At 36.1% G+C, this 26,738-nt stretch overlaps 1 protein-coding gene across 1 annotated transcript in view; it reads right to left on the bottom strand.

The window, feature by feature from the left end:
* The window catches only part of ATRNL1 (attractin like 1), a 509,295-nt gene that overhangs the window by 363,396 nt on the left and 119,161 nt on the right, over positions 1–26,738 (bottom strand). Inside the window, exons 16-19 of the mRNA XM_074158859.1 lie at positions 23,743–23,956; positions 21,478–21,666; positions 16,635–16,853; positions 11,936–12,073 (exon numbers count right to left, since the gene is read on the bottom strand). Of these exons, the coding sequence (XP_074014960.1) occupies positions 11,936–12,073; positions 16,635–16,853; positions 21,478–21,666; positions 23,743–23,956 (760 nt within the window). The remainder of the gene's footprint in view (positions 1–11,935; positions 12,074–16,634; positions 16,854–21,477; positions 21,667–23,742; positions 23,957–26,738) is intronic.

The following is a 26,738-nucleotide window of genomic DNA, read 5'->3' as shown; positions in this document are numbered from 1 at the left end:
ACCCACTGTTTCTTAGAAATCAAGGTACAAAACAAACATTGGAAGTGGATTTTTTTTTCTTTTATTTAGTTTCATATTCTAGTACCTGAAGACAGTATGAAGCATGCCATACCCTCTTTTTCACTGATCTCCAACTTAATATTTAACTGAACATAATATTTAACTGAATATAAAAATTCCTCAAAAATTTTAGACATCTAATGCTGGAATACCCAAACCCCCGATCTTTAATGCATTGGTGAATTCCATAAATGCAATCCTCTACATGCTAAATATTAAAATGGCTAAACAGGAAAACTGTCTAAAAACTCTGTATCCCAAATTGCCGTGTCATTCTCTAAAAGAGTCAAAATTCCCATCAGTTAATGTTCATTCCTAATTCTATTTTAGGAAAATGCAGAAGAAAATGCTTTTGCCACTGTTTATACTGCTGGCCGAGGATACATTTATGCTTTCTACATTTCTGTTGGTTTTTTCTGCAGATGAGTTAAAAGCTCTTTGTCCTCATTCTCAGTCCTGCCTTACGTAGGACTTGAGGCCCCTAAATATAAGATTTTGGAGCAGAAATCTCTTCAACACAGAATTCCCCCGTAGAAGATAAAAGACCAAATTCACAGCTGTCTACAGCAGTAGTAGAGCTCACCTACTTACCTCTTTTCTGATAGCAAGTTAAACATTGAATATCACTTTAATAGTTCTATTAAAAACTAATAAACCAAACCCTACATAGAGATGGAGATTATTTTTCACGCTTCTCATTCATTTCACAACAGCGCAAGTGCTGACCTCTAAGGACAACCCTGAACAAAAGCATCCAAATCATGGCACAGGCAGAGTCAGGATGAAATGTATGGGAACAAACACTTTGAAACAGAAAATATCATTGCAAACAGGGGGTAGTGGAGCTGACCCCTACCAGAACTTTCTAACTCTCATTATCCTGCTCATACTAATTGCAGCACCGAGCCCATACCCCCATGACACCAGAGGAGGAGGTGAGCTTCAGCTAAGTGCTAAAAACACCAGGTGTAAGAAAGCTACAGGGTCCTGTTTTCCAACTACTACCAACTCGTATTCTTGGCTTGTTAGTGTTATCTGGACATTGAATATCATTTACTACCTCTGTATGATGTACTGGAGCAGAGAAGTAATTATTGTATGAAGCTCCCCAGGCTACTTGTACAACACACGCAGTTTTTGCATGCATTCCTAAGGAAACATAGATACAATCATAAATCATGATAGTGAAAGAAGTCAAAAAAAAGTTAGAGCTAGAAAAAAATTGCATGAACTACCAGCTGTGGTTAACTTGAAATCAACCCTTTAAAAAAAAAAAAAAAAAAAAAGAAAAAAGGTATTATGAGACATTATTCCAACTCTGCATACTGAAGATCTCAACCAGCCAATGAATATGAAGGCAATGGAGAGATCCCTCGTAAATCACTGTTCAAATACTTGACAAGGCTGGAGCTTAGTGGTAACTTAAATATAAATTTGAAGATTTCTTGCAAGGCTTTCAGAGATAGGTATTATCTTCCCTTTGGACTGGTGTGTGAACCAAAATGTGATGAGCCTATAGCTACCATAAAAATGTATTACAGATGCTGTATTCCTGTAAGATAACAGGGCATGAAGAATAGAAGTTTCAAAATGCCTGGTCTTTAATGCCTCAGTACATAGCACTGTTTTCAAATACAGAACAGCTGAGGTTGGAAAGGACCCCTGGAGATCATCTGGTTCAACGTCCATGCTCAGGTAGGACCATCTAGAGCCGGTTGCCAAGGACAGTATCCAGGAGGCTTTTGAATATCTCCAAGGAGGGAGGCTCACAACCTCTCTCAGCAATGTGCTCCAGTGCTCAGTCATGCACACAGTAAAATAAAAAAAAAAAAAAAAAAAATTAGCACACTAAAAAGGCTTTTTCAAAAGCAGACTACAAATTTCATCTAAAACAAAACAATTATCACCTTCCTGCTGCTCAGTATTGGCATGAACTACCTCCAACAACTAGAGATTACTAGAATACTTAAGCGTGTTGTTAGAGAGAACAAATCCCTCAATTGTACAGCCTTTTCGTGACAGCCCTGAAAAGTAACCAACGCGTGTCTGGGACACCGGCCAGCGGTGGGACTTCCCTGACAGACAGAACCCTTCAATTCCCATTTTAGCTGAAAATATTTACAAAAGGCAGGATTGCTGCAGAATCTGTTTGTAAAGTTCTGAATCACAAAAGAACAAAATGATTTCAGGTTACTGAAAAAAAAAAACCAAACACTTGATGAAGTTTTAAATGTAAGATTTTATTTCTCCTTCCAAAAACTGTTTCTCAGGCCAACACCATCTGCCTGGTTTTGCCTGTTCAAAATAGCATCACCTTGTTCCTAATATTATGTTATATTACTCTCTGGGTGTTTTGAGACTAAAACTCAAATACGTCATTGTGCTATGATATTTACTAAATAAAATTATTCTTAGGGAAATAATTTTTCCACTTTTAAGTTTACTGCCACGAATACAGTCATAAAATATTCATATTCAGAATATTTAGGTTGATGCTTCTCTACACCTGCCCTATGCAATCCCAAATTACAGGTCATTTAAATGCTACGCAGTGATAGTGTTGAAGTGAGAAATTAAGTCTGCTGGTTTTTGTTCCCTCATTGCTTGTATAACTTTTTGAAACCTGGAAAAATAAGTCTGAAGGGAAATTACCAGGTATCTTTCTATCAACTAAGTAGACAACAGCATATTTTAGTTCAGAAAAGAAACTGAACTGTTTTCCTTGTCATGCTATCAACTTTTTCAATTATGAAAAGACAGGTTGCTCCCTTTAATGTGTGAAATTATGTAATTTGCTGTATTACAATTTAATATACAAATACTGTGGGCTGTGTATGTATATACACACATATATGTGTCTGAATATATATTCTAAGAGTATGGCTGGGGAGCACGTAGAAAGATATTGTCCTGGGCACTATGGGTTACTTTGTACTCTCTAGATGGGAGGGAAAACTTTCTTGGCTGCAAATAAAAATTACAAGCTTTGTAAAAACCATTGGGAGCAGCAGTCGGGGTTGAGAGAGAAGACAAAAAGCAGAAAACCTGAAGCAGGAGTAGAAAACTAGGAAATGCTTCAGAAAGGAAGAGGCCTATCGATATCAAAGAGCAGAATAAAAAAAAATTGGAGAGGAAAAAAAAGAAACTTTCCTAAGATCTAGTGTGGATTGTATGGAGTCTGATTCAGTTTGGACACAGCAATAAATCATTGAATTGGAAAAAAAAAATTGGGAAAGAGGACACCGACCTTGAAATTATTTGCTAGCAAAAGTTAGATGTTTCTATTTTGTCTTTTGTACACCTCCTCTAGCTTTCCATGGATAATCTTGTTCAAGTTGATGTTTGTGTTCTAATAGACCGGACTACAGATTACTTAAAAGTAATTGTGGGGTTTCTTAGATGTGCTGCCTACAAAAAAAAACCACTCTAAAGCACATGTGCTCTTTGTAAATGAAACTGATTTTTTTTTTGCCAAATATCTAACACACACTGATTGCCCTATAGGAACAGGACTTTGTTTTGGATCGTGCCCATGGTAGCTTTTAACAGTATTTCTGTTGAAGAGACAAAGAACGAAGGAAATCAGTATCAGTTCCTCCATGAACTGTCCTGACAACAATGTGTTACAAAGGTTGCTACTGCTGAACAGGTAAAAATGTTAGAAACAGTGCCAGAGAAAAAAAGATCTATAAATCTACCCAGTAGACATCTTTTAAAGTTAGATAGAACCTAAAACCCAAGGAGACCATTTTCAATTAGCTGCCATGATAAGTTTAACATCTTTCTCATGTCTCTCTTTCACAGACACCAGAGGTAATGACTTCTGCCATCTTCAGCCTCTCAAAACCTCTACATCAGTTACTCAGCAGAATAATCACATTCTTTGGAGCAGCAAGATCTGAACAACATGGATTTTCCTCCTGCTACTGAAGATACATCTTAGGTATCAAAAAGTCACTAATAAGTTTTATTTAATTTTCTTTTAACTAACAGAAATAATCACAAATATATTTAGGCAACTATTTTATGGCCGGGGTCAACCCTACTTAAGTCAATGTACCTTAAAGCCAATCTAACAACACAGACTTTTATTGATGCCTATCTTTTTTTAGAATCTCTTGAGGCACTTAATATAGGTATATGTAAGGTGCACAGCTAATGCATAGATGCCCAAATTCATGAGGAACGAATTCAGGGAGTAATATGTGTAGACATATGCACATATACACACATATATAAATATAGGTGAAAAGTACTGAGTTACACAATGTCCAAAAGAAACAGACACTGCACAAGGCACGCTCTTAGAGAGACAGATGTTTTATAAGAATAGCAGAAAGGCTCGGATTTGGTCTGTCCTTCACACTCTACGTCCTGGAGGAACAAAAAAAGGCACCCAGACCTCTCACCTGGCTGCAGCAGATGCCCCATGGTGTACACTCGCTAGAAACATGTTTGCTTTAGCTAATATAGTTTGAAGATCTGGTAAAAAAAATTGTATTTCCAGTAAGAAATTAACTTTACATTTTCAAACAGAATGATTACAAATCAAATGAGGGGGAAGCTGTTGCCTTGAGTATTGAAAGTATCCAACTGTATGATAGCAGAGAAGGATAAAGATCTATACAGGAAAAACAAATGCTACAGATTTGCTTTGAAAACTTCACCCATACAGCCTATCTGGTAGGAGGCTGTTACAGAATGGTCATCAGTGTCTTAAACACCAGGCCTTTTAAGTCTGCTTAGAGAGAGAGCAGTGCAAGTTAAAAGATAATGTTCCTGCTGTGCTGGTACTCGCGGTTTTACTCCTACTGTAGAAGCAACAGCAATGGTAGTACAATTATGGGAAAGCTGAATGCTGTTTGGGATGTTATCAGCGTATGAAAAAAATGGCAATACAGCAAAGTGCTTACGTTATCATATTATTAAATGTATTATACATTCATAGTGTGTGTCATAAGTTACTGTAAAGAATTCTCTCCTGGCATCTCATACATTTTAAGAATAATTTTTTAAAAATACTATGCGTAAAGAAAATGACAAGATGATAAGCAGCTAGGGTAATTTTTTTTAACATTGATAACTAAGTAGATGATTAATAAGTTTGAAAATATTGCTAAAAAATGCTGCCAAGATTACACAAAATTGTTCCAAGCAATCTCCCATCCAGTTTTCTCCTGTTACTTTAAGCTGCAGTCTGTAGTACACATATAGCTCTATTTTTTCCTAGAATTTCCATAAAAGCATTACATATTTCCCAGACATGTAGGACATGACAGAACAAGCCCTTGAAGAAAATATAACACTAAGAGAAACCACAAAGACAGCAAATCAGCACCTGTTCCCATCTACAGTCAGACCTCTTATTTATTTCAAAATCCATCAATATTTAATGATTAATTTTCTACTACTGAATTTTTATATTCATGGCTTCAAAATTGTACCTCAAATGGGACTTGAGCAGAATTTAAAAAAAAAAAAAAAAAGAATTAAAGTGAGTTGGAATATCTGTCCTCCAACCCTTCAACATCTCAGACTACAAGGTTTCCTACAGCTGGATAGCTTTACCTGCTCAGAAGCAAACACGGCTGAACTGGGCAGCTCTCACCTAAGCTTCACCACAATACAGAGCGTGAGTGAGCCTCATTCTGTTAAATAACTAGAGACTTTGATTGCTTGAATATTCCTGGCACAGTCTGACAGCACTGCATTTAGCACTCCAAGGGCTGCTCATACACTTGCACTCAAGACCAGCCAGATAAAAGGGGTAAATAGAACTGGAGCTTTGTCTGGAACCCAAAACCTGTCCCGTGTCAGCGTGCTCTATTCCCTCATGTTCAGAATTCACCTCTGGCTTCCCTCACTTTCTTGCACATTGAGCCAACTCTCAAGAATGGTGCTATAACTTGCATGGTAACTTCGATGGAACCATCACTTTACACTTTGCCACACAGAGGCTTTAGCTTACAAATCTTAATCATGCGCACAGGGTCTGGACTTACTAATTTGTGCACTGCATATCATTTATTTCCAACAAAGAATGCAAATGTTTCTGTGTAATTAAAAATATATTATAACATAAGGTAACAAATTAATCTCATTTTATATTTTGGCTACCTGTTTCACATCACAGGCATCATAACTACCTGAAACCATTTTTAATCAGTATAAGAACAGCTAACTGTAATAAATTACAGTCACAGAACTTTCTTTAATGAAAAATAAAACGCTTTTGGAACCTAGTACTGATTTTTGTATAGAATGCAGCAATGAATCGAATATAAAAATAATTCAAACTAGATATTTTTACAGTGAAATGTTGTAAGGAATTGGAGTACATACATCTTGACTGCAAGCCACATTTTAGGACTACTGAATATAGAGATCATGTATACACCAAGAATATAAACTCTCACTCTCATTCCCTGTATAGAAGAGAGAGTTCAAGTGACAGAATTTAAATGATTAATTGGTATCAGGCAGGGATTTTTAAGAAGAAAAATTGCAATAGTTAATTATAAAAAAGTATGACCATTGTCAAACTATTGCCCATCAGCAACCAACACACCACACTTCTGACACAAAAATTTAGTAGAGTGAGGCTCAATCACAGAGTAAACCGGCATTCGATGGAAAGCTTTTTAACACCACAGTAACAACAATACTACAGATTCCAAAATAAGTAATACGTAAGACTTAGGAACACCTTTATTAAGCACTCCTAGTATGGCAAATATCCATAGTCGTTTTGCTATATGTAGATAATTTTCTTATATAACCAGAATACCTTACCTTTACTCAATACCTCCCTGCATTCTACATCTCAGACTCCAAGAATCTTTTGAAAATTAAGATTGGAGAAGGAGGTGGAATCAGCTAGTCCACTGCCCTTTTCCAAAGCTACAGAAATTTTAAGATCTTGAAAATAAAGCACAGGTGGTAATGCAGATTTCATAATGTCTTTACGCAACCTGTTTCACAGTTTAACCAGTAGAAAGTTTTCCTTGTATTCCAACTTAATCTTTCTTGTTGCAACCTAATCCCATTACTTCTTCCTCAGCAAAAGTGGGGGAAGGCATTTTATCATCACTCTCTCTTTTCAGCTTCTTTTCACATATTTGAAGCCTGTTACTATGCCTCCATCTTTTCTTTGTCCTTCTTTTTAGGTTTGTCACATCTACTAAGCCTGCATCATATCAGGATGCAAAATGTCCTTAGATTTCTTTTAAAGCTATTGAAATGTCAGCAATTATAGTGAGTGAAAATCCAGAAAAGTCAATTTTTTTTATCCATTCTTTAATCACAACTATTCAAAACCTTCTGAAACATGAATTATATCTTTTTCCTATAACAATCGTTACTCATGTCAAAGTAATTTGATAGCATAACACTATTCAATATCGTTATGAATGTATCAATTATCTGATGGCAGTTGTAAAGGCATCATCATTCCCAGAGTAGAATAAGGAGAATAGTTATAACTGTAAAAAGTTTTCCATCGCTGGACAAAGGTCAGAAGATAACTGATCACTCGGGAGTGGACAGTCAGCTTCTTTCAGAGCTTTTTGAAAGACCTCCTAGAAGTATAAAAATGGATTTAGGAAAGGATTGGCATAGTTACGCAAAAAAAAGCTTTACAAGAACTGAAAGACTTGCTATGCATCTCCTTCCTTTTAAGATCATCAGGGATCTGAAGAAGAACAAAAGCTAATCCAGCCTATAAGAGAAAAGGAAGTTTTTCTTGGAAACCTTTTTAATCTATATCACCAATTGTCAAACTAAGTTGGGAGGTCAGATTTTACCGATAAGTGTCTATAACAGCAGAATACATGTACTGAAAATGTGTACGAATTTATAAGCATTTATGTCAGGACAGTGGGATAAAATTATTTTATTTAGTATGTCATGAGTATGTTAAGAGAATAATTCTTAGTTTTTCTCCTAGTGTACACCCCTTTGCCTCTCAACTGTAGACATCAAGTACAACTTCTTTTCCCAGCTTCAACTGCTCTCCAATTCATAACCAAATTACACCCTTGTAACTATAGCAACTTGCTGTAGGAAGAATATTATAGTATTATAGCTGTACTTTCAGAGTCATAGCCATTATCTTGTCATTCCTTTAAAAAGTTTTCAATCTGGATCCTCAAAGAAATAACTCGGGAGCTCTGTTGAAAAAATGTGCCACATGCTCAGGCAGTCTCAGCCCTTGTGCAGAGGGTGAGTCTTAGCAGAAAAGAAACATTGGTAGGGTCGAGCCAGAAACTCAGCTGGCAGCAGCAGAGAAAAGTGACACAAGAAAAGACTATAAGGATGACTGGGTTTTTTCAGTTTTCATTATTTTTTTTTTCTTTGATTGGCATACAAATTTCTTTGATTCCATACAATTTCCTGTATCATTTTCTAATTATTTCAGTCACACTTAAGTTGAGATTCTGACCAGGTTGCCCCTTCTTTCACTCATATTTTTCCCATATACTTTTACTTTAATTTTGGTTTTAATTTGCAGCTATTTTCAATTTATTTTTTTTCTGTGATACCAAAAGCATTACCATAACGAAAGAAAAAAAAAAAACTGAACCATCTCTTTGTTTATATATACACATTGCCTGATCCCAACTATGGTTCCAAAATCCTCTTAAATCCAAGTAAAATTGATTTGACTTATGTATGGATCATTGGTATTTTTTTCCTGCAGAAATCCCTGGCATGCACTTTGGGCACCTCTATCACAGAAACAAAAATCATGATACTAAAGAAAATTTACAGTTCATAATGACTAAATTCATCAAAATGTCTTAAAGACTAACAGATTTATGGGCTTTATACTACAAAATATAATATACCAATAAAGATAAGGCCTCAAAATAATGATTATATTCATTTTTCACAGAATCACAGAATCGCCTAGGTTGGACCTTTAAGATTATCTAGTCCAACCTTAAAACAAAAAAAAAAATTAAAAAACAAAAACAAAACAACAACAAAAAAAAAAACCACAAAAAACCCAACAAAACACCAACCTAAACCATATTCCCAAGCACCATGTCACCTCATCTTTTGAATATCTCCAGGGATGGTGCTTCAGGATGCCGTTGGCCTTCTTGGCCACCTGGGCACACTGCTGGCTCATGTTCAGCCGGCTGTCGACCAACACCCCTAGGTCCTTTTCTGCTGGGCAGCTTTCCAGCCACTCTTCCCCAAGCCTGTAGCGCTGCAGGGGGTTGGTGTGACCCAAGTGCAGGACCCAGCACTTGGCCTTATTGAAACTCATCCTGTTGGTCTCAGCCCATCGATCCAGCCTGTCCAGATCCCTCTGCAAGGCCTTTCTACCCTCCAGCAGGTCGACACTCCCACCCAACTTGGTGTCATCTGCAAATTTACTGAGGGTGCACTTGATCCCCTCGTCCAGATGATAGATAAAGATGTTAAAGAGAACTGGCCCCAGTACCAAGCCCTGTGGGACACCACTCGTGACCGGCCGCCAACTGGATTTAACTCCACTCACCACCACTCTCTGGGCCCAGCCCTCCAGCCGCAGTTTCTCCAGCAGGATACTGTGGGAGACTGTATCGAAGGCGTTGCTAAAGTCCAGGTAAACAACATCCACCGCCCTTCCTTCATCCACCAAGTGGGTCACTTTGTCATAGAAGGAGACCAGGTTTTTCAAGCAGGATCTGCCCCTCATGAACCCGTGCTGGCTGGGCATTATCACCCGAGCGTCCTTCATGCACTGCATAATGGCACTCAGGATGATCTGTTCCATGACCTTCCCAGGCACCAAGGTCAGACTTACAGGCCTGTAGTTCCCAGGATCATCCTTCTGACCCTTCTTGTGGATGGGTGTCACATTTGCTAGACGCCAGTCAGCTGGGACCTCCCCAGTTTGCCAGGACTGCTGGTAAATGATGGAAAGTGGCTTCGCAAGCACTTCCGCCAGCTCCCTCAGCACCCTCGGGTGGATCCCATCTGGGCCCATAGACTTGTTTGTGTCTAGGTGTTGGAGCCAGTCCCTCACCACTTCATCCTGCTCCCCGCCCCTAACTGCTAGCTCAGGGGTCTGGGTACTCGGGGGACACCCTACGCCACTACTAAAGACTGAGGCAAAGAAGGCATTCAGTACCTCAGCCTTCTCCTCATCCTTTGTCACTATGTTACCTCCCATACCCAATAGAGAATGGAGGCTCTCCCGAGTCCTCCTCTTGCTATTAATATATTTATAGAAATTCTTTTTATTGTTTTTAACATCCAGGGCCAGGTTAAGTTCTAGCTGGGCTTTGGCCTTTCTAATCTTTTCCCTGCATAACTTTACTACACCTTTATAATCTTCATGAGTGGCCTGCCCCTTTTTCCAAAGGCCATAAACTCTCCTTTTTTCCCTGAGCTCTGACCTTATCTCTTTGTTCAGCCAGGCTGGTCTTTTCCCCGGACGGCTCGCTTTACTGCGCACAGGGACGGCCTGCTCCTGCTCTTTTAAGACTTCCTCCTTGAAAAACGTCCAGCATTCCTGGACTCCTTTGCAGGAAAAAGCATTCTTTTAAAGCATTTCTTTAGTCTAAATAGCTCCTGTTAAAATCATGTCTATCAATAAAAATATGCACTTCTACAGACCAGAGTTGAAAAAACAAGTTGTAAAATTTATAATTTTACTGGTCTTATAAATTGATTTTAGCCATTATTGCACTACATGTAATTCACTAAAGGTGATGGAATGCTTATTTGGTTGATAGGTAACGTGTCCCTGAAGAATAAAAGCTATATTAATACATCATTTTGCCATAAAGGTGCTATAGACAGCAAAAGAACATTTTGTCAACTTCAGGAAATAAGTGAACTATTAAGAATTATTTAAAGTGTCATAAAGCACCAGTAAAACGTGCAATTGTCAATAGGGGCAGACATTAATCTTTCCATCCCCTTGAACACACTTTCTACATATTGTGCTTGAGTTTACCAGATGTGCAGCTTTATGCATTGACTGCTGCATGTTAAAGTGCCGAGGAACAAGTGAACCCTTTAAATAAATAAATATTCATTGAGAAGCAAAAGTTCAGTTAAAGAAACACAACAGAGAAGAAGAAATCATGGGATAAAACTTTGTATCACCCTCTTAGCTTCAATCTCAACCACCTTAATGATTTTTCGTATTAAATATATACCCCCTTCTCCCATTTAATTATAAGGGAAGGAGTTAACGGTCAACTTTAAAATCACCCACACAAGTAAAAAAGCAGCCCTACAGCAATATACAAAAACCATCTGGATTATTGGACTTCATTCTCTCCTTCACTTCAAGGAGAATCCTCCAATGCAGCAATTAAAAAACACAACAGATTGAATAGGTTAGGGTATCTTACAATCCTCGATGTACCAGGCTTTTCTGTTTGAACTATACATGAATAAGACATGTCGGTCTGTTAAATGCAAAATTTTTCCACTAGCATTACACATTTATCAGACATCATGGTAGATACCGAACTTCATTTATAAGTACCTTCTCACTGCTTTTAAGAGGATTGTTTACATAGAATGAAATGATGCGTCTCTGAAATATCAGGATTTAAGGTGTTGTTCTCACAAGACAGCTTCTTTCACTTCCTTTCCCAAACTGGGAGAGCAGCCTTAAATTACCATCTTGTTCTTAAAGCATCCAGACCAAACAACAACTACAAAATGATGATTCTGAATGCAAAGTTTCTCTTAAAAATATTAATCTGATTCTGAATCATTAATTTAGCTGATCAACTCATCAATATTATCGAATAAACACTTAACCTTTAAAGAAAAATTAATTTCACCTTACATTAAAAAAGTTAAATTCACCTTACATAAAATTACATTTTAATTTTTTTTTCCTCCCAGCAGAACAACTTACCTGTACACTGTCCTCCATTCGTGGGATCCCCATAATATCCTGGCATGCACGTTTCACACTGTTTTCCTGTTGTTAAGTTTTTACATTGGTCACAGACATTACTGTTGACGCAGGTGCTGTGACCGTTGCACTGGCAAGCTAGAACATAACATTTAAAAAGCCATTACCAAACTGCTCTTGGGAACAAAATCATTCTTATGTGATTACAAAATTGAAGTCGAATCTATTTCTGAGGAGTTTGATCCTGACTAACCACCAGCTTATATATTTGTACTTTGACACAGAACCTCTTTAAAACAGCATTGTAACAAGACATGAATTCACACAAAAGACCACAGAAGTTGACTGTGTAGTGACATCTGAGTTTAAGGTTTGTGAGAAAGTCTTCCTTGTTTGTTTTTTTTTTTTTTTTTTGTCATTTTGAGTGACTGAATCCAGTCCTCGTAGCTTTAAAATGCTGCCCAGTCACTTAAGAAGAGGCAATAAGTCACCAACTGAGACAAAATGAAACCCCTGTACCTACATGCAATCCACTGTGAAGCATTTGAAAGGCTACTGTGATGGAGAACATGAACTCACACTCAAACTCATCTACTGGGGAGAGAGAACCTACGAAAGAATTAACAAAAGACTGCCTTATTCTTAACGGTTCTGATCCTCCCATTAGCTTTGGCACATTAAGGGGTTTTAAGGACATCAGGACCACATCAAATATCCCCAGTCCCTCCTCACCATGGTTGACTTTGGTGGAAGTAGAAAAACTGGACTCTTATTGACATAAATTGACCCTAAAAGCATAAAATCGCTTTTTGTCAAACAGCAGCATTACAAACCACTGATCTTTTACCACAATTCCTCTCCAGTGCTCCATGTTTTGAAGAAACTCGGGAAGTACTGATCACTAGGTGCAGCAAAATCAATTCCACCAGAATCATTGATCCTGCTGCCAGGACTCAGCTGGACAACCAGGAGGTTTTGAAGGATGACCTTCCTATAAAGTGGGACCTTGGAGCTCACAGTGCTGAGCAGATTAACAATGTGACAATTACAGCAGCTTGTCAAATGTCAGACTATGTCAAACCTGTCGATCCCTTACTGGTGAAGGGTAAGGCTCAGCAGAGGACAGCTATCTTGGTAGCATCATTCTGTTTAATTTTTTTTTATTATTATTTGGATTCTTAATCTAACTGTCATGGTGACTGGTGTCTTGGCAAGGAAAAAAAAAAAAAAAGAAAAGAGATTCTCACTGCATGATTTAAAAGTTTTTAGAGCTGTTTTAGAATTTAGTAACTTAATACATTCACAGTCATTGCCAGGCTTGGCTCATAAACCACTGAAGCTCCCAAGTTCAGAATATCTTCCTTTTTCTGTAGCTATGCCTACAGAATCTTGTAAACAATATCAGACATTTCCATACTCGTATACCAGAAGTTTTCTCACTATCTTGGATAAATCTCCTTAGAAATTACAAGTTTTCTTCTTGCTAAGAACACTTGATTTTTAGACAACTTTGTGGTGTCTTCCTCCAGGCAGTTTGCCATTCTGCAGTGTTGTCGCCTTTCTCAGATAAAGGTACACAAAAATACCATGAATTGCAGCTCCATTTGGGGTTTTGTTTGTATGTCTTACACAATGCGGCCCAATAAACCGAAAGTAAAAACAGAAAATTAAATAGATGTTCTATTAAAGTGAGATAGCCTAATTAAGACTGCATCATGATGTAAGGAAAATGTTCCATTCTATATTCTATAACTAGTGTGTCATTGATGTGTAAATTTTCTATTCTTTCTAATGCTTCATTTTGCATTTCTTATTTTTTGTGTTATTTAAAGGGTGAAAGCAACCTAAAAAAATCGAGTAATTAACTGTGAATTTTAGTTTGTTGCAAGTGATAATATAATCTCATCGTATAGGATAGTCTTACATTTTGTTAAGACAAAGATAATGGAGATATTTTAAATCAAATTTAAAATATATATACAATAAGAACCACTAAGGTCTACAATTTAAATGGCACACCACTTAAAAGTGATATTACATTTTTGCAGGTTTTCCTAAAAACATCTATCTCAGTGAGAAAACTGAAAAGCCAGAAGAACTGCACATTGCAACAATTTTCTGTGATACAGACAAGTGCAAACTGGAGATATCAGTACTAAATAATTAAAGTAATAATTAGAGTAATGAGACATTGTAATGATCTTTAAATAAGAACTAGGAGTTAAATTTAAAAAGTCATTTTTTTCCTTAAGTGATTTCACTGTACATCAGTCAAAGCAAGAGAGTAGTTTTTCTCACGCATACAAATGTGATTGAGCTGAATCTTCAGTGGGGCTGCCCTGGAGATCAGCAATTATACATGTAATTTGCTTTTGACCTCTGTGTTGAAATGGCTGGTGTTGCTGACAAATGTTGATAATTATATGTTGGGTTTTTTTCACACTGCTTTTCAGAGGAGATATTTAGGCTCTAAGATTTAGGCTTCAAAGACAAACTTGGTCTTACTTTCTATCCAACACTGCCCAATACTATTTCTCTTTCTGCCTTTTTTTTTTTTTATATATACGGTATTTGCCATTTTATTTATAATAATAGTTAAGTTAAAATAAAAATCTGATAAAACTAATGTATTCATATAAAAAGAAATACCATGAAAGTTGCTTTTAGGACTACTGATTTCAAAATGACCAGTCAGAAAAAGAAACATTTTTTATGCTACTTGCTGAGTACTAGTTCTAAAGATTTGAACAGGCAGAAAATGAGAATGAATTTAAATTATTTATCACCAACACAATTGCCCAGAGGCAAAATAAAGAGCACGGATAGGAAGTACAAGCAAAACTAAGTGCATACCTGAATGAACATGAATGGGTTAGCCAACTATTTATCAACATGGCAAAATAATCTTCAAACTACATCTGATAACCAATTTATTTTTATTTTCATCGAAACAGCAAATTGTTCAGTAAGTTTATACACATTTAGTATCAATTCTATCTTATTTCAAGTACCTCAAATGATTGCTGTGCTAAGAATAATAAACTGTGTCAGTATAATCCATTACAGATATTTTCAGAAAATGAAACAAAAGCTCAACAACAAAACCTACAGCTTAAACCGATCAAAATGAAATTTCACTTTAATTGAAATTTTGTTTCTATGACATGTAGAATTTGCCTCAAACTGATAAAACTATTGGGTTTTTAAAGTGAAGTAGAGCTGCAGTGAATTTGTGGTCAAAACACACAACGAATATAGAATTTTATCCATGAAGAATAAATTTTAAACAACTACTGTGATGAAATCTTCTAACTCCAACATTTCAGACAAGCAATATATATCTCCATTACAATTTCACTAGTGGTGGATGTATGTACTATGGACTGCAGTGAAAGTCTAACTGCACATATTATCAGCATACCTGTACTTTAACATACAGATTAAGTAGTGAAGTTTCTAGGTGATCTACTGTCCTTCTGTTGTTTCCAGAAATTTACTAGAGGCTTCTTTGTTCAGGAAACAGTATTAGATGGTTTGAGGTTTTTTGGTTTTAACTCAGAACAGTTGACAGCATTCACTTAGTTTTACATTTCAGTTCTTAAAAAACTGAAAAAAAAATTACTCTCTCCCTATGTATTTTTAAAAAAAAGTTATTTTTTTTAAAAAAAAAAACTTTCTGCAGAGATGTTGCATATTAAATAATAATATACACACACGTCAAGAATACGCTGATGAAAAAAGTACGCAGGAGAGCAAACAGGTGCATGTTCCCATGGAAGTTTTGATCCTAGAGAAGCTCCAGCTTCCAAATATATCAGCACTAGGAACACTTAATAAAAATAACTTTAGCACAATTACATCATTTATTCTAAAAAAAAAAAAAAAAAAATTCAAGCTGTCTTTTAAACTGTATTATTTATTGTAAATTAGCACTGGAGGTCTGTCAAACTCCCCAGCGTGCTTTTCTTTTGCCTGCACTACTGCACCGCTGCCGTCACGCGTTGCTTTCAGGGTTTGAGTATTTCCGTGCAGGAGGCTGTACCAGCTCAGCCTCCACTGTCCTAAAGCACCTCATGTCTTGCTTTCTTTTCCAATGAATTTAAAATACTATAATCAGATTGGTATGGCTTAAATTTAGACTTCAGAGATTCTCTTTAACATTACAAAAGCGTACATTCCATTTACTCAAAATGTCTAAAAGGTAGACTGGAGGCAGAGCTCGGATGTTTGGCAGCCCCCTCCCCAATTCTCACTGCCAGACAGACTTTGGCATGAACACTGGGGACGCAGGAAGTTCCCGTTCCTGGCCATTGGCACCTGACTATAGATAATTTGTCCTCAGCTGTGCTCTTCTTTGATGGATACAGAAGCCAGAAGAAAGCAAAAGCTGAAGTAAATCCATATAGTCAGATTTGAAAAAGTAGAAGGACAGGATGGGTGGAAACTTATTTACATAAAAATAGTGATTTCAGTTAAACTATTTGCATTAAATTTCCCATAAGAACCGGCATGACAGTGAGCACATTTGTGTTCAGTAGACATACTAACAAACTATATATTTAAGAAATGTTTTAGAAAAGAATAAATCTCTTGTGCAAATGTTATTTGTATTACTCAAAATAATTATGTTAATTTGGCACGCTTAAACAGAGAAACACCCCTTATTTCATATATAAGAAAGAATGGAAGCACACCTTACCTGGACACTGGATAAAAGACCACTCGTAATTTTTCTCTTTTGGACAAAGACTAGCATCAAGCACCATTTCATTAGAGTACACGCCAACAGGCTTCATCGGGCCTCTCGATGACCCTTCCAAACATTGTCCTTTTCCAGTGTTACTGGGATCGTTACACCATCCACACCCGGGCTGTTCCAAACACTGTCCGCAAGTCCTCAGTCCAGAGCAGTTTTGAGCTTTATTACATGGAATACAATATCAATGCAAGGGTTATTTTTATTTTGGGTTTGGGGTTTTAGGTGGGGTTTTTTTTGTAAATGAGATGCTAGGATTTCACAACAGCTGATGAAGAAACAATTTTGCATTTCTACTTCCTTGTGCAAATCAAAAAATTTCAGTAACATTAATAAGAATATCACCATTTTCTTTAGATGTTGTACTTCTTCAGAGATGACAGAATACACAGCAGGTGTTTCTTACACCACAATGCAACAACAGAGATTTCAAATAAACAAAGATAATGAAGCAGAACAATATATTACACATCTTCATTAACTTCCATGATAAAATATATATTCTGTACTTATTATTAACATATACTACGGGATGTGTATATTACTAATTTTACTGACATAAACAGTCCTTCCAAAAAAACCTCTAGAATTCAAGACAAGGCCAATAATCCAAATAAGAGTGATAATAATAATAACAACCCAAGAATTGTAATAATTCAAATTCAACCCAAAACTTTATTTGGGTACAAAGTATCCCAGGATCGCATCTAAGTATTCATCTAGAAACACCACTCAGAATTTTTGAAACAAGCACAACACATCTTTCCAAAAATAGAATTCTTAAGCTATAAATCATAATTCAATTTCATTTAATTGAACTACATTTTAAGAGTCTTGTCTGTTAGAGTAAATCAGGTTTCTTTTTTTAATTTGCATGCTAAAATTTTATTTGAACAATTTAATTTCTCATAGAAATGGTTTTCCTCATATTTTAAGAAATCTGTTTAGAACCAAAAAAGAACCAATATTCTGAAGTTACTGCCATTTCTTATTAATAACAAATTAACAATTTAGTATCTTCAAGAACACCACTAGAGTTCACAAGTTTATTTGAGCTTTTTCTGCTACATCTTAATTTTTTTAAAATTAATGCTGTAACACTGAATCAAATTAACCTCAGAATAATTTGAATGTCGATCACTAAGGGTCTCCATCTCTTCTCACATTAACTTTGTAGATACTTAAAATAAAAATTTAAAAGCATACATGAACTTCTGGAAGATCCTACCAGGAAGTCAGAAATAGTCAAAGTTTCTTTTTAAAAATAAAGTATTTAAAAGGTTTTTTTGGAGGACGCTCAAATGGCTTCTACATGACTGCAACCTCTCAATTTGGCTCAGCTGCAGCCAGGACATGACACCTAATACTCATGTTCACAGCTCCCTGGACCACTCTACTCCATAAAGGCAATTCTTGAATCCATGTTAAAAAGACTATACTAAGGAGAGTAATTTCATTTCTAATTAAATAAACTGAGAGCAGAAAAAAGCTACCTACTCTGACCTCAGCAACTATTAAAATTCTTTAAAAGTAATGAAAGTTGTCAGAGAAAATAATACTACAGTAGTATAAAGATACATGCAGATATCAAGAAAAGAGGCAGCTAAGAATCTGAATGAGATCTCAAAAGGACTTGAACAGTGCAGAAAGCTGGAGTGTGACCTTTGTATCATTAGACGTGGAAGAATCCAAACAGGAAGAAATGTTACAAGTTTCCCAAATATAGAAAAAAAGGAGGAGGGAAGGAAAAAAAAAAAAAAAAGAGCTCAACTGTTCTCAGAAATCAATGTCAATCATGTGACACAAAACAGTTTAAAACCACACCTCATCGGATCTAAAGTCGAATGATACAAATGTTTTTTGAATACATCAGAAGATCAGTAGAAAAATAAAGACCACCATTTTCTGTCTGGTTTGCCCTTTCAGAGATGCACCGTAGATGATCCAAACAATTCTCGTGTTGCTATTTATAAAACTAGGAGAAAACAGCTCTGAAGTATCAGCTGCACTATCTTCATGGAAGATAAAACAGAAGCAAAAGTGAAAATTCTCAGATATTCTCAGTAGTGGCATTCAGCTGCAAAACTGAAGAGAGCAAACTGAGAACTTATTGTTTATGGAAGAAGGGAATATTCACACAGAATTTTTTTTCTTTTAAATTCTAGAGGTGGTCCAAGATTGTTCAACTGTCAGCTATTCAATCAAAACTCATAATGGATGGAAGATGTGGGGAAGAGTGGAATGCAACTTTTTGGCAAGCAGGTATTAAAATGACAAAATGTCACCAATAAAACAGCATTCTTCATTTTAATTCCCAGTTATGAAAATAAATGAGAAATTCTCAGGGGTGGGGGTTGTTGGTTTTGGGTTTGTAGGGTTTTTTTATAAATTACACATGCTTGTGTGAAGTTCTGAGGGTCTTTTTCATTCAGAGCAAAACATTCAAAACTGCCAGATATGTCAATTCAGAATAAAAAAGGAAAATTAAAAAAGATGATTATTGTTTTTTATTTAAGGTATAGTTACATTCCATTCAAGGAAGTAGAAACGCTACCCCTTGATAAGGGAATCCACTTAATACTTCATTACCTCAGCAGCAATAATGATGTATCTACCTAATAAAAAGTCATTTAGACTGAAACAATGTCTGAACCATGTTTCATTTGGACATTCATTTTCTTGTTTAAATGCAAAATATCTAAGCTTTAAACTGAAAAAAAAAACCTGCTTACGGACACAGAATCTTGCTTTCCTTTAATTTGTTGAATAGAAAATACATTTTCACACAGAATTGCCTTTAAATAATGATGAACTGGTATATAGCAAATCCCGTTTGCCTTATTTAATATAAACTTTTACAGACCTGACAAAAATGACAAATTAAGTTAAAAACAATTTTTTGGTTCCCCAAACAAATTGAATCTGCATGATGTGCAAATACTACATAACCACAAAAACAGAATTAAAAGTTGAGACTGAAATAACATGTGCTATTTTAAAAAGTTAAGCATCATTCATGTGGCGTTCTATTTTATCTCCAAATTTTCAATCTACTTATGTGCCACAACTCACTATCAATATTTTATAAGTTGCAAAATTGATTCCTAATAGGAGCGAAAAAAAGCTTAGTGAACTGTTATGAGAGATAAACCTTTCCATAATTACAGTATTCTTATTCCAAATATATGGGACAAGAGATAGAGTGTTCCTATTATTTTTTTGTTCTTAAACCAAACGCAGCCTGATCGCCGGGTTTAGAGGACAGAAGGACCCAAGGAACACGTAAACCCCACTTCTAGTCCACATTGAACTTGAACACTAGAATCTGGATTAATATCAGAAATTTACTAAGCATAAAAATTTACCAGAACAGGTCAACATTGTACTGATTCATTATATTTTAGGATTACTAAGGATGAAGGAGGAATCTCTTATTAAGTTCGGAATACAGGCCCTGCAGATTCTGCTGTCCTTGACAAGTTTTACCTGAAATAAAAATTTTCATATGCCTTATTTTCCTTTAACCCACATATATGTAGTGGTCTGGAACATATAGCCATTTCTCTCAAAGGTTAGAATATATATCAATCGTTCCCTACTACAGATAAATAGGCAGGACCTTATTTTACTCAGCGTTTTCCCGAGGCTTAGGTGAAATCAAGTAACTGCCTTTGCATCCATAATCTACTGAATGGAATCATGATCTAATTATGACCCTAACACAAGTTGCTTTTTTTTGAACATCATCATCAATCCTGCCACAACATATCCAGAAATAAAATGTTCCAGAGATGCTGATATCAAAAGATCCTTATGGAAAGAAAGTCACAAGTAACTAGAAAAAACAGTTCTCTCTGAGAGAGAAGACCAATAACGAGAGTTCAACAGCACACTTCAGAAGTGCTATATATTCAGTTTGGGTCCCATTGGACTGGAGTCCTTACAAGCAGTATTGTAATCAAAACTTGAAGGACAGTAAAATTACTAGGAACCAGTCTTCTGTAGGATGGCAACTGAGGAATTTTTCTAAAAAAAACCCCACAACTGAGACAATAATCTAAGGCATCAGGTGGCTTGCTCCAGCATCTACATGAATTATGGTACCAATATACACTGGAACTGCTGAACTTAACGAGGTCCAGTCACTACAGACTTGGGAAGAAGTACCTTTAGCTGAACAGTGAACTGAAAGGTACATTTAGTAGGTTTCTTATTCTCCTAGAGAGGCATTGTATCAATTTCTGATGAAATGTGCTTCCCAAGGGGACATCTGAGGAGTACCTTTTCTGCTTGACTAAGAACTCACCTGCCTTGCTTTTAATTTTTCACGCTACGAAAATGTACTAGGAATCCACTGGCAAAAGAAATCAGAATCTTACAAACTCTCAATTCAGCTCATCTTTTTTTAATAACTAGATGTGGTGTAAGTCTAAGGTCTGCATATTATTTCTCTAATTTTCACAGTATTTTATTTCAACTTATGGCCATTATTTGACACACTAATACTGGTCGCACAAATAACCATGGTACTTTATCTGAACATAATAAACACTTTTTACTATCTGCTTTAACAGACTAAATATATTTCATCATAAAAGAATTATCGATATTTTATCTGTATCTAGAAAATACATACACAGTACTGACTGTCCTCATTAGTGGCTATATAAGGTGATTCCTCAGAAATTATTTTTATCTTTAGCGAATGTGCTGAATCCCATTCATATAGATGCTCTTATGAGTGGAAAAATATACAACAGTATATTTAATAGGATGAAATACTCACGGGAACACGTGGCAGTTTGCCATTCTAGACACTGTCCATATGGGAAGGAGATTATATAGGCGTTTGAGTCAACGCATCGCTTTGTGCTGCTGCACCACATACATTCCATACCGTTACTCGTGCAGTTAGAACATGTTGTTCGCAGGGAGCATGGCTTTTTGCAGGGTCTGGCATTCTGGTTGGGACTAACTGGAAAAGAGACATAAACACTTATAATTTTGAACAAGAGCGCAATCTCCTTTTTCTTTAATTGTATGTTCCTGTAGAAAAATCCTTGTAAAGTGAAAGTGGTTGCTTCCTTAATTATCTATAAATAATTTCAGCCAAACTTACAGTGTAGTATATAAATACAATAATATTTTATAAAAATTATTAAGTAATACTGAGCATGAGTCATATTTGAGCTCTAAAAGAGTCCATTTAAAAATTTTCACAGCAATTTTATCTATGCAGTGAAACAGTCAATTTAATATTCATTGCCTGGAAATGTCAGCTTTGTTACTTGCACATACATGACAGAAAATAAGTCTCAAACTTCTATAGCAAGTACAGTGGAGTTCTGGGTCTATTGTTCTCATTAGTTTAACAGTGTATAAGCAACAAATATTCTACTTATGACTTATCCCCTAAAATTTTGCCTGATGTGACATATGAAAGTCACTAGAATCCAAAGGGAAAGTAACAAAAGAAACATTGTTCAATGCAAAACAGATTTGGGTGGTTGGGGTTTTTTTTGTTGTTGCTTGGTTTTTGGTTTTTATTTGTTTTTCTCTAATAGAGACCACATTTTGACCAGGTTAGTGGTGTGTGTAATCTCAAAAAGTTGTAACACAAAAAGAACTTTCATACTCTAACTCCTGATTTTTTTTCTTTGATTTCAAATAAAACTGTGAAGTGTACAAGAATGAGAGCTTAGTAATTCTTAGGTAGGAACACAAAAGTATAGATAGCACTATATTTTCCATATAGAAGCGACTTGTGAAACATTAGGATTAAGCTCTCCTATATATTTCCATGGTTTTGTGTATTATTGACTCATATTCAATACAAGCCTAGTTCTCAAGCCATTCTTCATCTGCTAATATAGTACACAAATCACTTAACCACAACTGATCCTCGATTTGACCTACTATGTATGTATTCAAGCTGTGATTTGCAATTAATAAAAAATACAAAGAAAAAACTAACAAAAAATCAGCTGAACTATAAAAGTATTCTCGTAAGCCTGAAGTACTTTGACATCTACAGTCTTTGTACAGACCAGTACAGTACACCAGTAACTGGTTTGTACACCAGTAACAGATGCATGTAATGCTGATCTAATTGTAAAATACTGCATCTCAATAAAGTCATTCATGTTCCACCTAGCATATCCTTTACATTTTGAGATCTCTTTCATTGTGAGTGTACTTTTTAATATTCTGAGAAACATCTGGTAAATTAACTATTAACTCAAAATTAAGAACACTGTGAAAGATGACATTTTTAGGAAATATAAATGACAGTAGCAATAAGCGTACAATATATGTATTGCAATTACATTACTATTTGGAATCGCTCAGAAGAAAAGGGATTGGTAAGATCACACTTTAGTTACACAAGTTAACAAGTCTGACAATTTCACAGTAAAACCATCAGATTGACAGGCAGTGTTCCCAACACACCAACGATGCAGCTATTTGCCAGTTCTGCAGAGACAACGCACAAAATAAATCCGAAGGGGAAACGTAAAGAACTTCATGTGCTCCACCTCACAGCTGTGAAGAGAAACATAGGACAATCGGAGCATGAAAACGCTAATTTGAACTGTCAAGTGACCATTTGGCACAGTAATCTTTACAAACAAACAAACCTAAAAGATGGAAACAAGAATTTTGGTTTTATCAGTCTTTTAGACCACAAATATGTTCAGTGATGTTCAGCGAGATTCAGAAAGAAAACAACAGCTTTGTTGAACACCTCCAGAGACACTTCCATGCTATAATCACCGCTGTCACTGACTCCTTCTGATTTAGAGGCAATTTTGTAAGACTTCTGGTGTAATGCACACTAAGCCATGTAACCTAATTCACAAATAAATGTTTGCTGAAATAAAAATATTATTTGTTTTCTCAATTAAAGCTCCATATTTTTCAAAAAATAATAGAGTAATTTTTTGAAATTATTTAATCCAAGTTGTCCAGAAATCCCTCTTAGCTAAATGAAACCCAAAAGCAGGTTGCTAATCATGACAGTAACAGTAACTGAGTAGAAGAGATTGCTTACCAACGGGTTTTTCACACACGAGACCATCTGCCATTGCAGTGCATGGATTCGCTTTCAGACCTGCCACCTCCGCTCTTTCTAGATACGCACAGAAGCCAGAGTCATTTGGCTCTCCAGGAAGCCACTGCAGAGTTGTATTTGTAAAAGGAGACATGTCATCCCAACCCCAGTAGGAGATGTTGATCTTGCGTAAACCTACCCAAGGTGAAATTTTCTATGAATTGAAATGAAACAAATGTGACATAATTAGTTAAATGCCTTTTTTTTTTAGAAAACATTTCAAAGAACAGCTCAACAGCAAGAACTTCACATTTTGAGAGAATTCATCATGTTCCTCTCTCACTTTATCATCTCACCAGTCATTGCCCAGACAGTTTTTATCTTAATTGTTCTACTTTGCTGAGCCCCACCCCACCAAAAAGCAACTAAAAACCCCACCCGTCATATGCTTCTGTTTTACTAAAATCCCATGTTTGTTCTGTTCACGTCAATCCTGACTATCGCTATTTGATACAGAGTCAAAAAACAAGCCAAATGGTCACACTGAATTTGTGAGGGTTTTTCCCAGTGGCTACTACACTGATTACTAATTGAGAGGTGACTGTGGATAATAAAATACATATAAGTTAACAGTAATTAAAAATTAAAATTAAAAAACAGAACCAAAGTTCAGGAAACAAAACAGGAGAAATGTTCCTTCCTCTAAAATCTGTATTGCTGATGCTGATCAACATCTTTAGACAATTCAGAGATAGAAATAGAAGTGGCACATCCACAACCCCAATGCCAATACACATTGAACACAACTTTATTACTAATATATAAGCTACAAAAAACCTAGTCTACAAAAAAAAAAAAAAAGGATTAATTCTCAAAAAATATTTAGGCTGTATGAGTAAAATTACATCACACATATTGTGCTCATTTTTATGAGCCTAAATCATTTAGGAATCATTTTTCCAACCTAAATGATTCTATGATTCTATATGTACGTGGCCCACACGCATCAGAAAACCTTAGCTATTTATACATGTCTCTAGACATCTCTCTGTAGAATGCTAAGCGAGCACACAAGGCACATATAAAAAACGTCAGGGGCTTAGGCAGGATAAATTGCTGACAAACACAGACCTAAAACAATCCTAAATGCCTGCTTTGGGGCTGAGGAATTCTAGCCAAAAGAACCTTCAACATATTACTGACTATTTCGATTGCTCTGCCAAATAATTTGGCCTCAGCATCAGTATATAGAAAACAGAGATCCTATTCCAGCTATGGTGAAAAGCGTGTCAGGCCAATAATGAAAACTGACAGTGAAGCAGTGACATTTGGAGAGAAATTCTTCTCGTTGAGTAGAAGAGTGTCTCAGAACCCCTTTAATGATGACAAAGTCCCAGGGAGGATCATGAAAGCCAGAGCAGCCTTAGGAGATAAAAGCAACACCCCTGAAATGAAAGACTTCAAGCAAAAGCAACATATATCATAGCCATCATCATTCTTAATAGCTGTAGTATCTGGACAATTTATAGTCATTGTGTCAGCTATCTCAAAATCCATATGTACCATCTTTGGCTCTTCGCTAGCGTAACATATCAAAAATACAGACCTGAACGCTGATTAACATGCTATCAAATGCGCTCCATTGAAGCTACTGCCTTACAGGCTCACTTATGCTACTCCGGGCATGTTGTTAGGATGCCAAAAACAGATTATCCGAAACATTTTTTTTTAATGTCTGATTAAAATATGGTAAATAGCTGAGAAGTAGGCCACCAAAATGCTCCAAGGACATGCTTAAAGCAAATATTCAATTATGTAGCATTAATTCCATGATGTGGTGGACTACAGCTGAAGACTGCTGACAACAACAGAGAGTGTGTGTTGGTATCACAAGGCCTATCAGCAAAAATGATTGCTGCTCCACTGCACAAAAGCCATAAGGAAAAAAACAGTGAATAAAGAATTCAGGAAGTTCCACCCGCAACACCTGCAGCCACCAGTATGCTGTGACTATCAAACTATTCTTCACCAAAAAAAAGCATAAATCTAGTCCTTATCGCTCAAACTGATGAAAAGTTCAGTCATAATAGCTGGGAGCCTCAAAGTACTTGAAGCAACTGAGGGACTTCAAAGGCACCGATCGAGAATGCCAACCCAGTCTCTTCTTAAGAAATAATGAGAGTTAAACAACCTTCACTTGAACTCCATGGTTGTTTCATTTAATGCGAAATGAAAGTAGAAAACTGATTCCTTTGCTTTGAATATCTTGCCAAAGATGCTTCTGAAGAGGAACAGACAGGAAGGAAACCAGACTGCCTGTTCCCTGGACCCAGAACTCACTGGTTTAAGACTCTACTTTCCAGGCCTCTTGAAAAATATTGTTATCAAAGCAGGTGGGTGAAAAATACAGTACAAATCAACTCTCACTTCAGAAAAATACTTGCTGACATGAAATCAGCCCCAAATATATCTGAATTTAGCATTATTTAGCAATAGCGTTCCAGGGAAGTTATCAGTTTAAAAAAAAAAAAAAAATGGAGAGAGGAAAATACCCAGAAATTATCAAAGTAAAATTTTACAGTGAAACAAAGCAACACAATACACAGCAGGTGGCCAGATCCATCTTGGGAAAGCTTGTAATGGGCCTTACTAATGTTCCACTGAAGAATGCAATCAAATATATCTTGAGAACTATTCTATAGCTTTATTCCACTACACCATTTACAATTTAGAACCATTCCCTAGGATATGTTTCTCCCCTCATCTTTTTATTTCTAGGCCAGTTTTTAGAACTCGCAGCCCATCCTGGAAGCCATATACTTGTGCTTGAAATGCAGCTAGTCACGGTTTATCTGTTTTTATAGAACAATCTTTTATACCACTGATAAAAAGTTGCCTTTTAAGTGAAAAATCAACCTTTATGTTAAGTTAGAAAAGATTTAGGAATTTTTAAATTGTCAGACAAATTGCTGGACAGGATTATATTTTCATCTGAC

This window comes from Numenius arquata, chromosome 15 (genome assembly GCF_964106895.1).
Source record: "Numenius arquata chromosome 15, bNumArq3.hap1.1, whole genome shotgun sequence".
Taxonomy (NCBI): domain Eukaryota; kingdom Metazoa; phylum Chordata; class Aves; order Charadriiformes; family Scolopacidae; genus Numenius; species Numenius arquata.
Note: the sequence above shows the minus strand (reverse complement) of the source record. Positions and strands in the feature narration are given on the sequence as shown.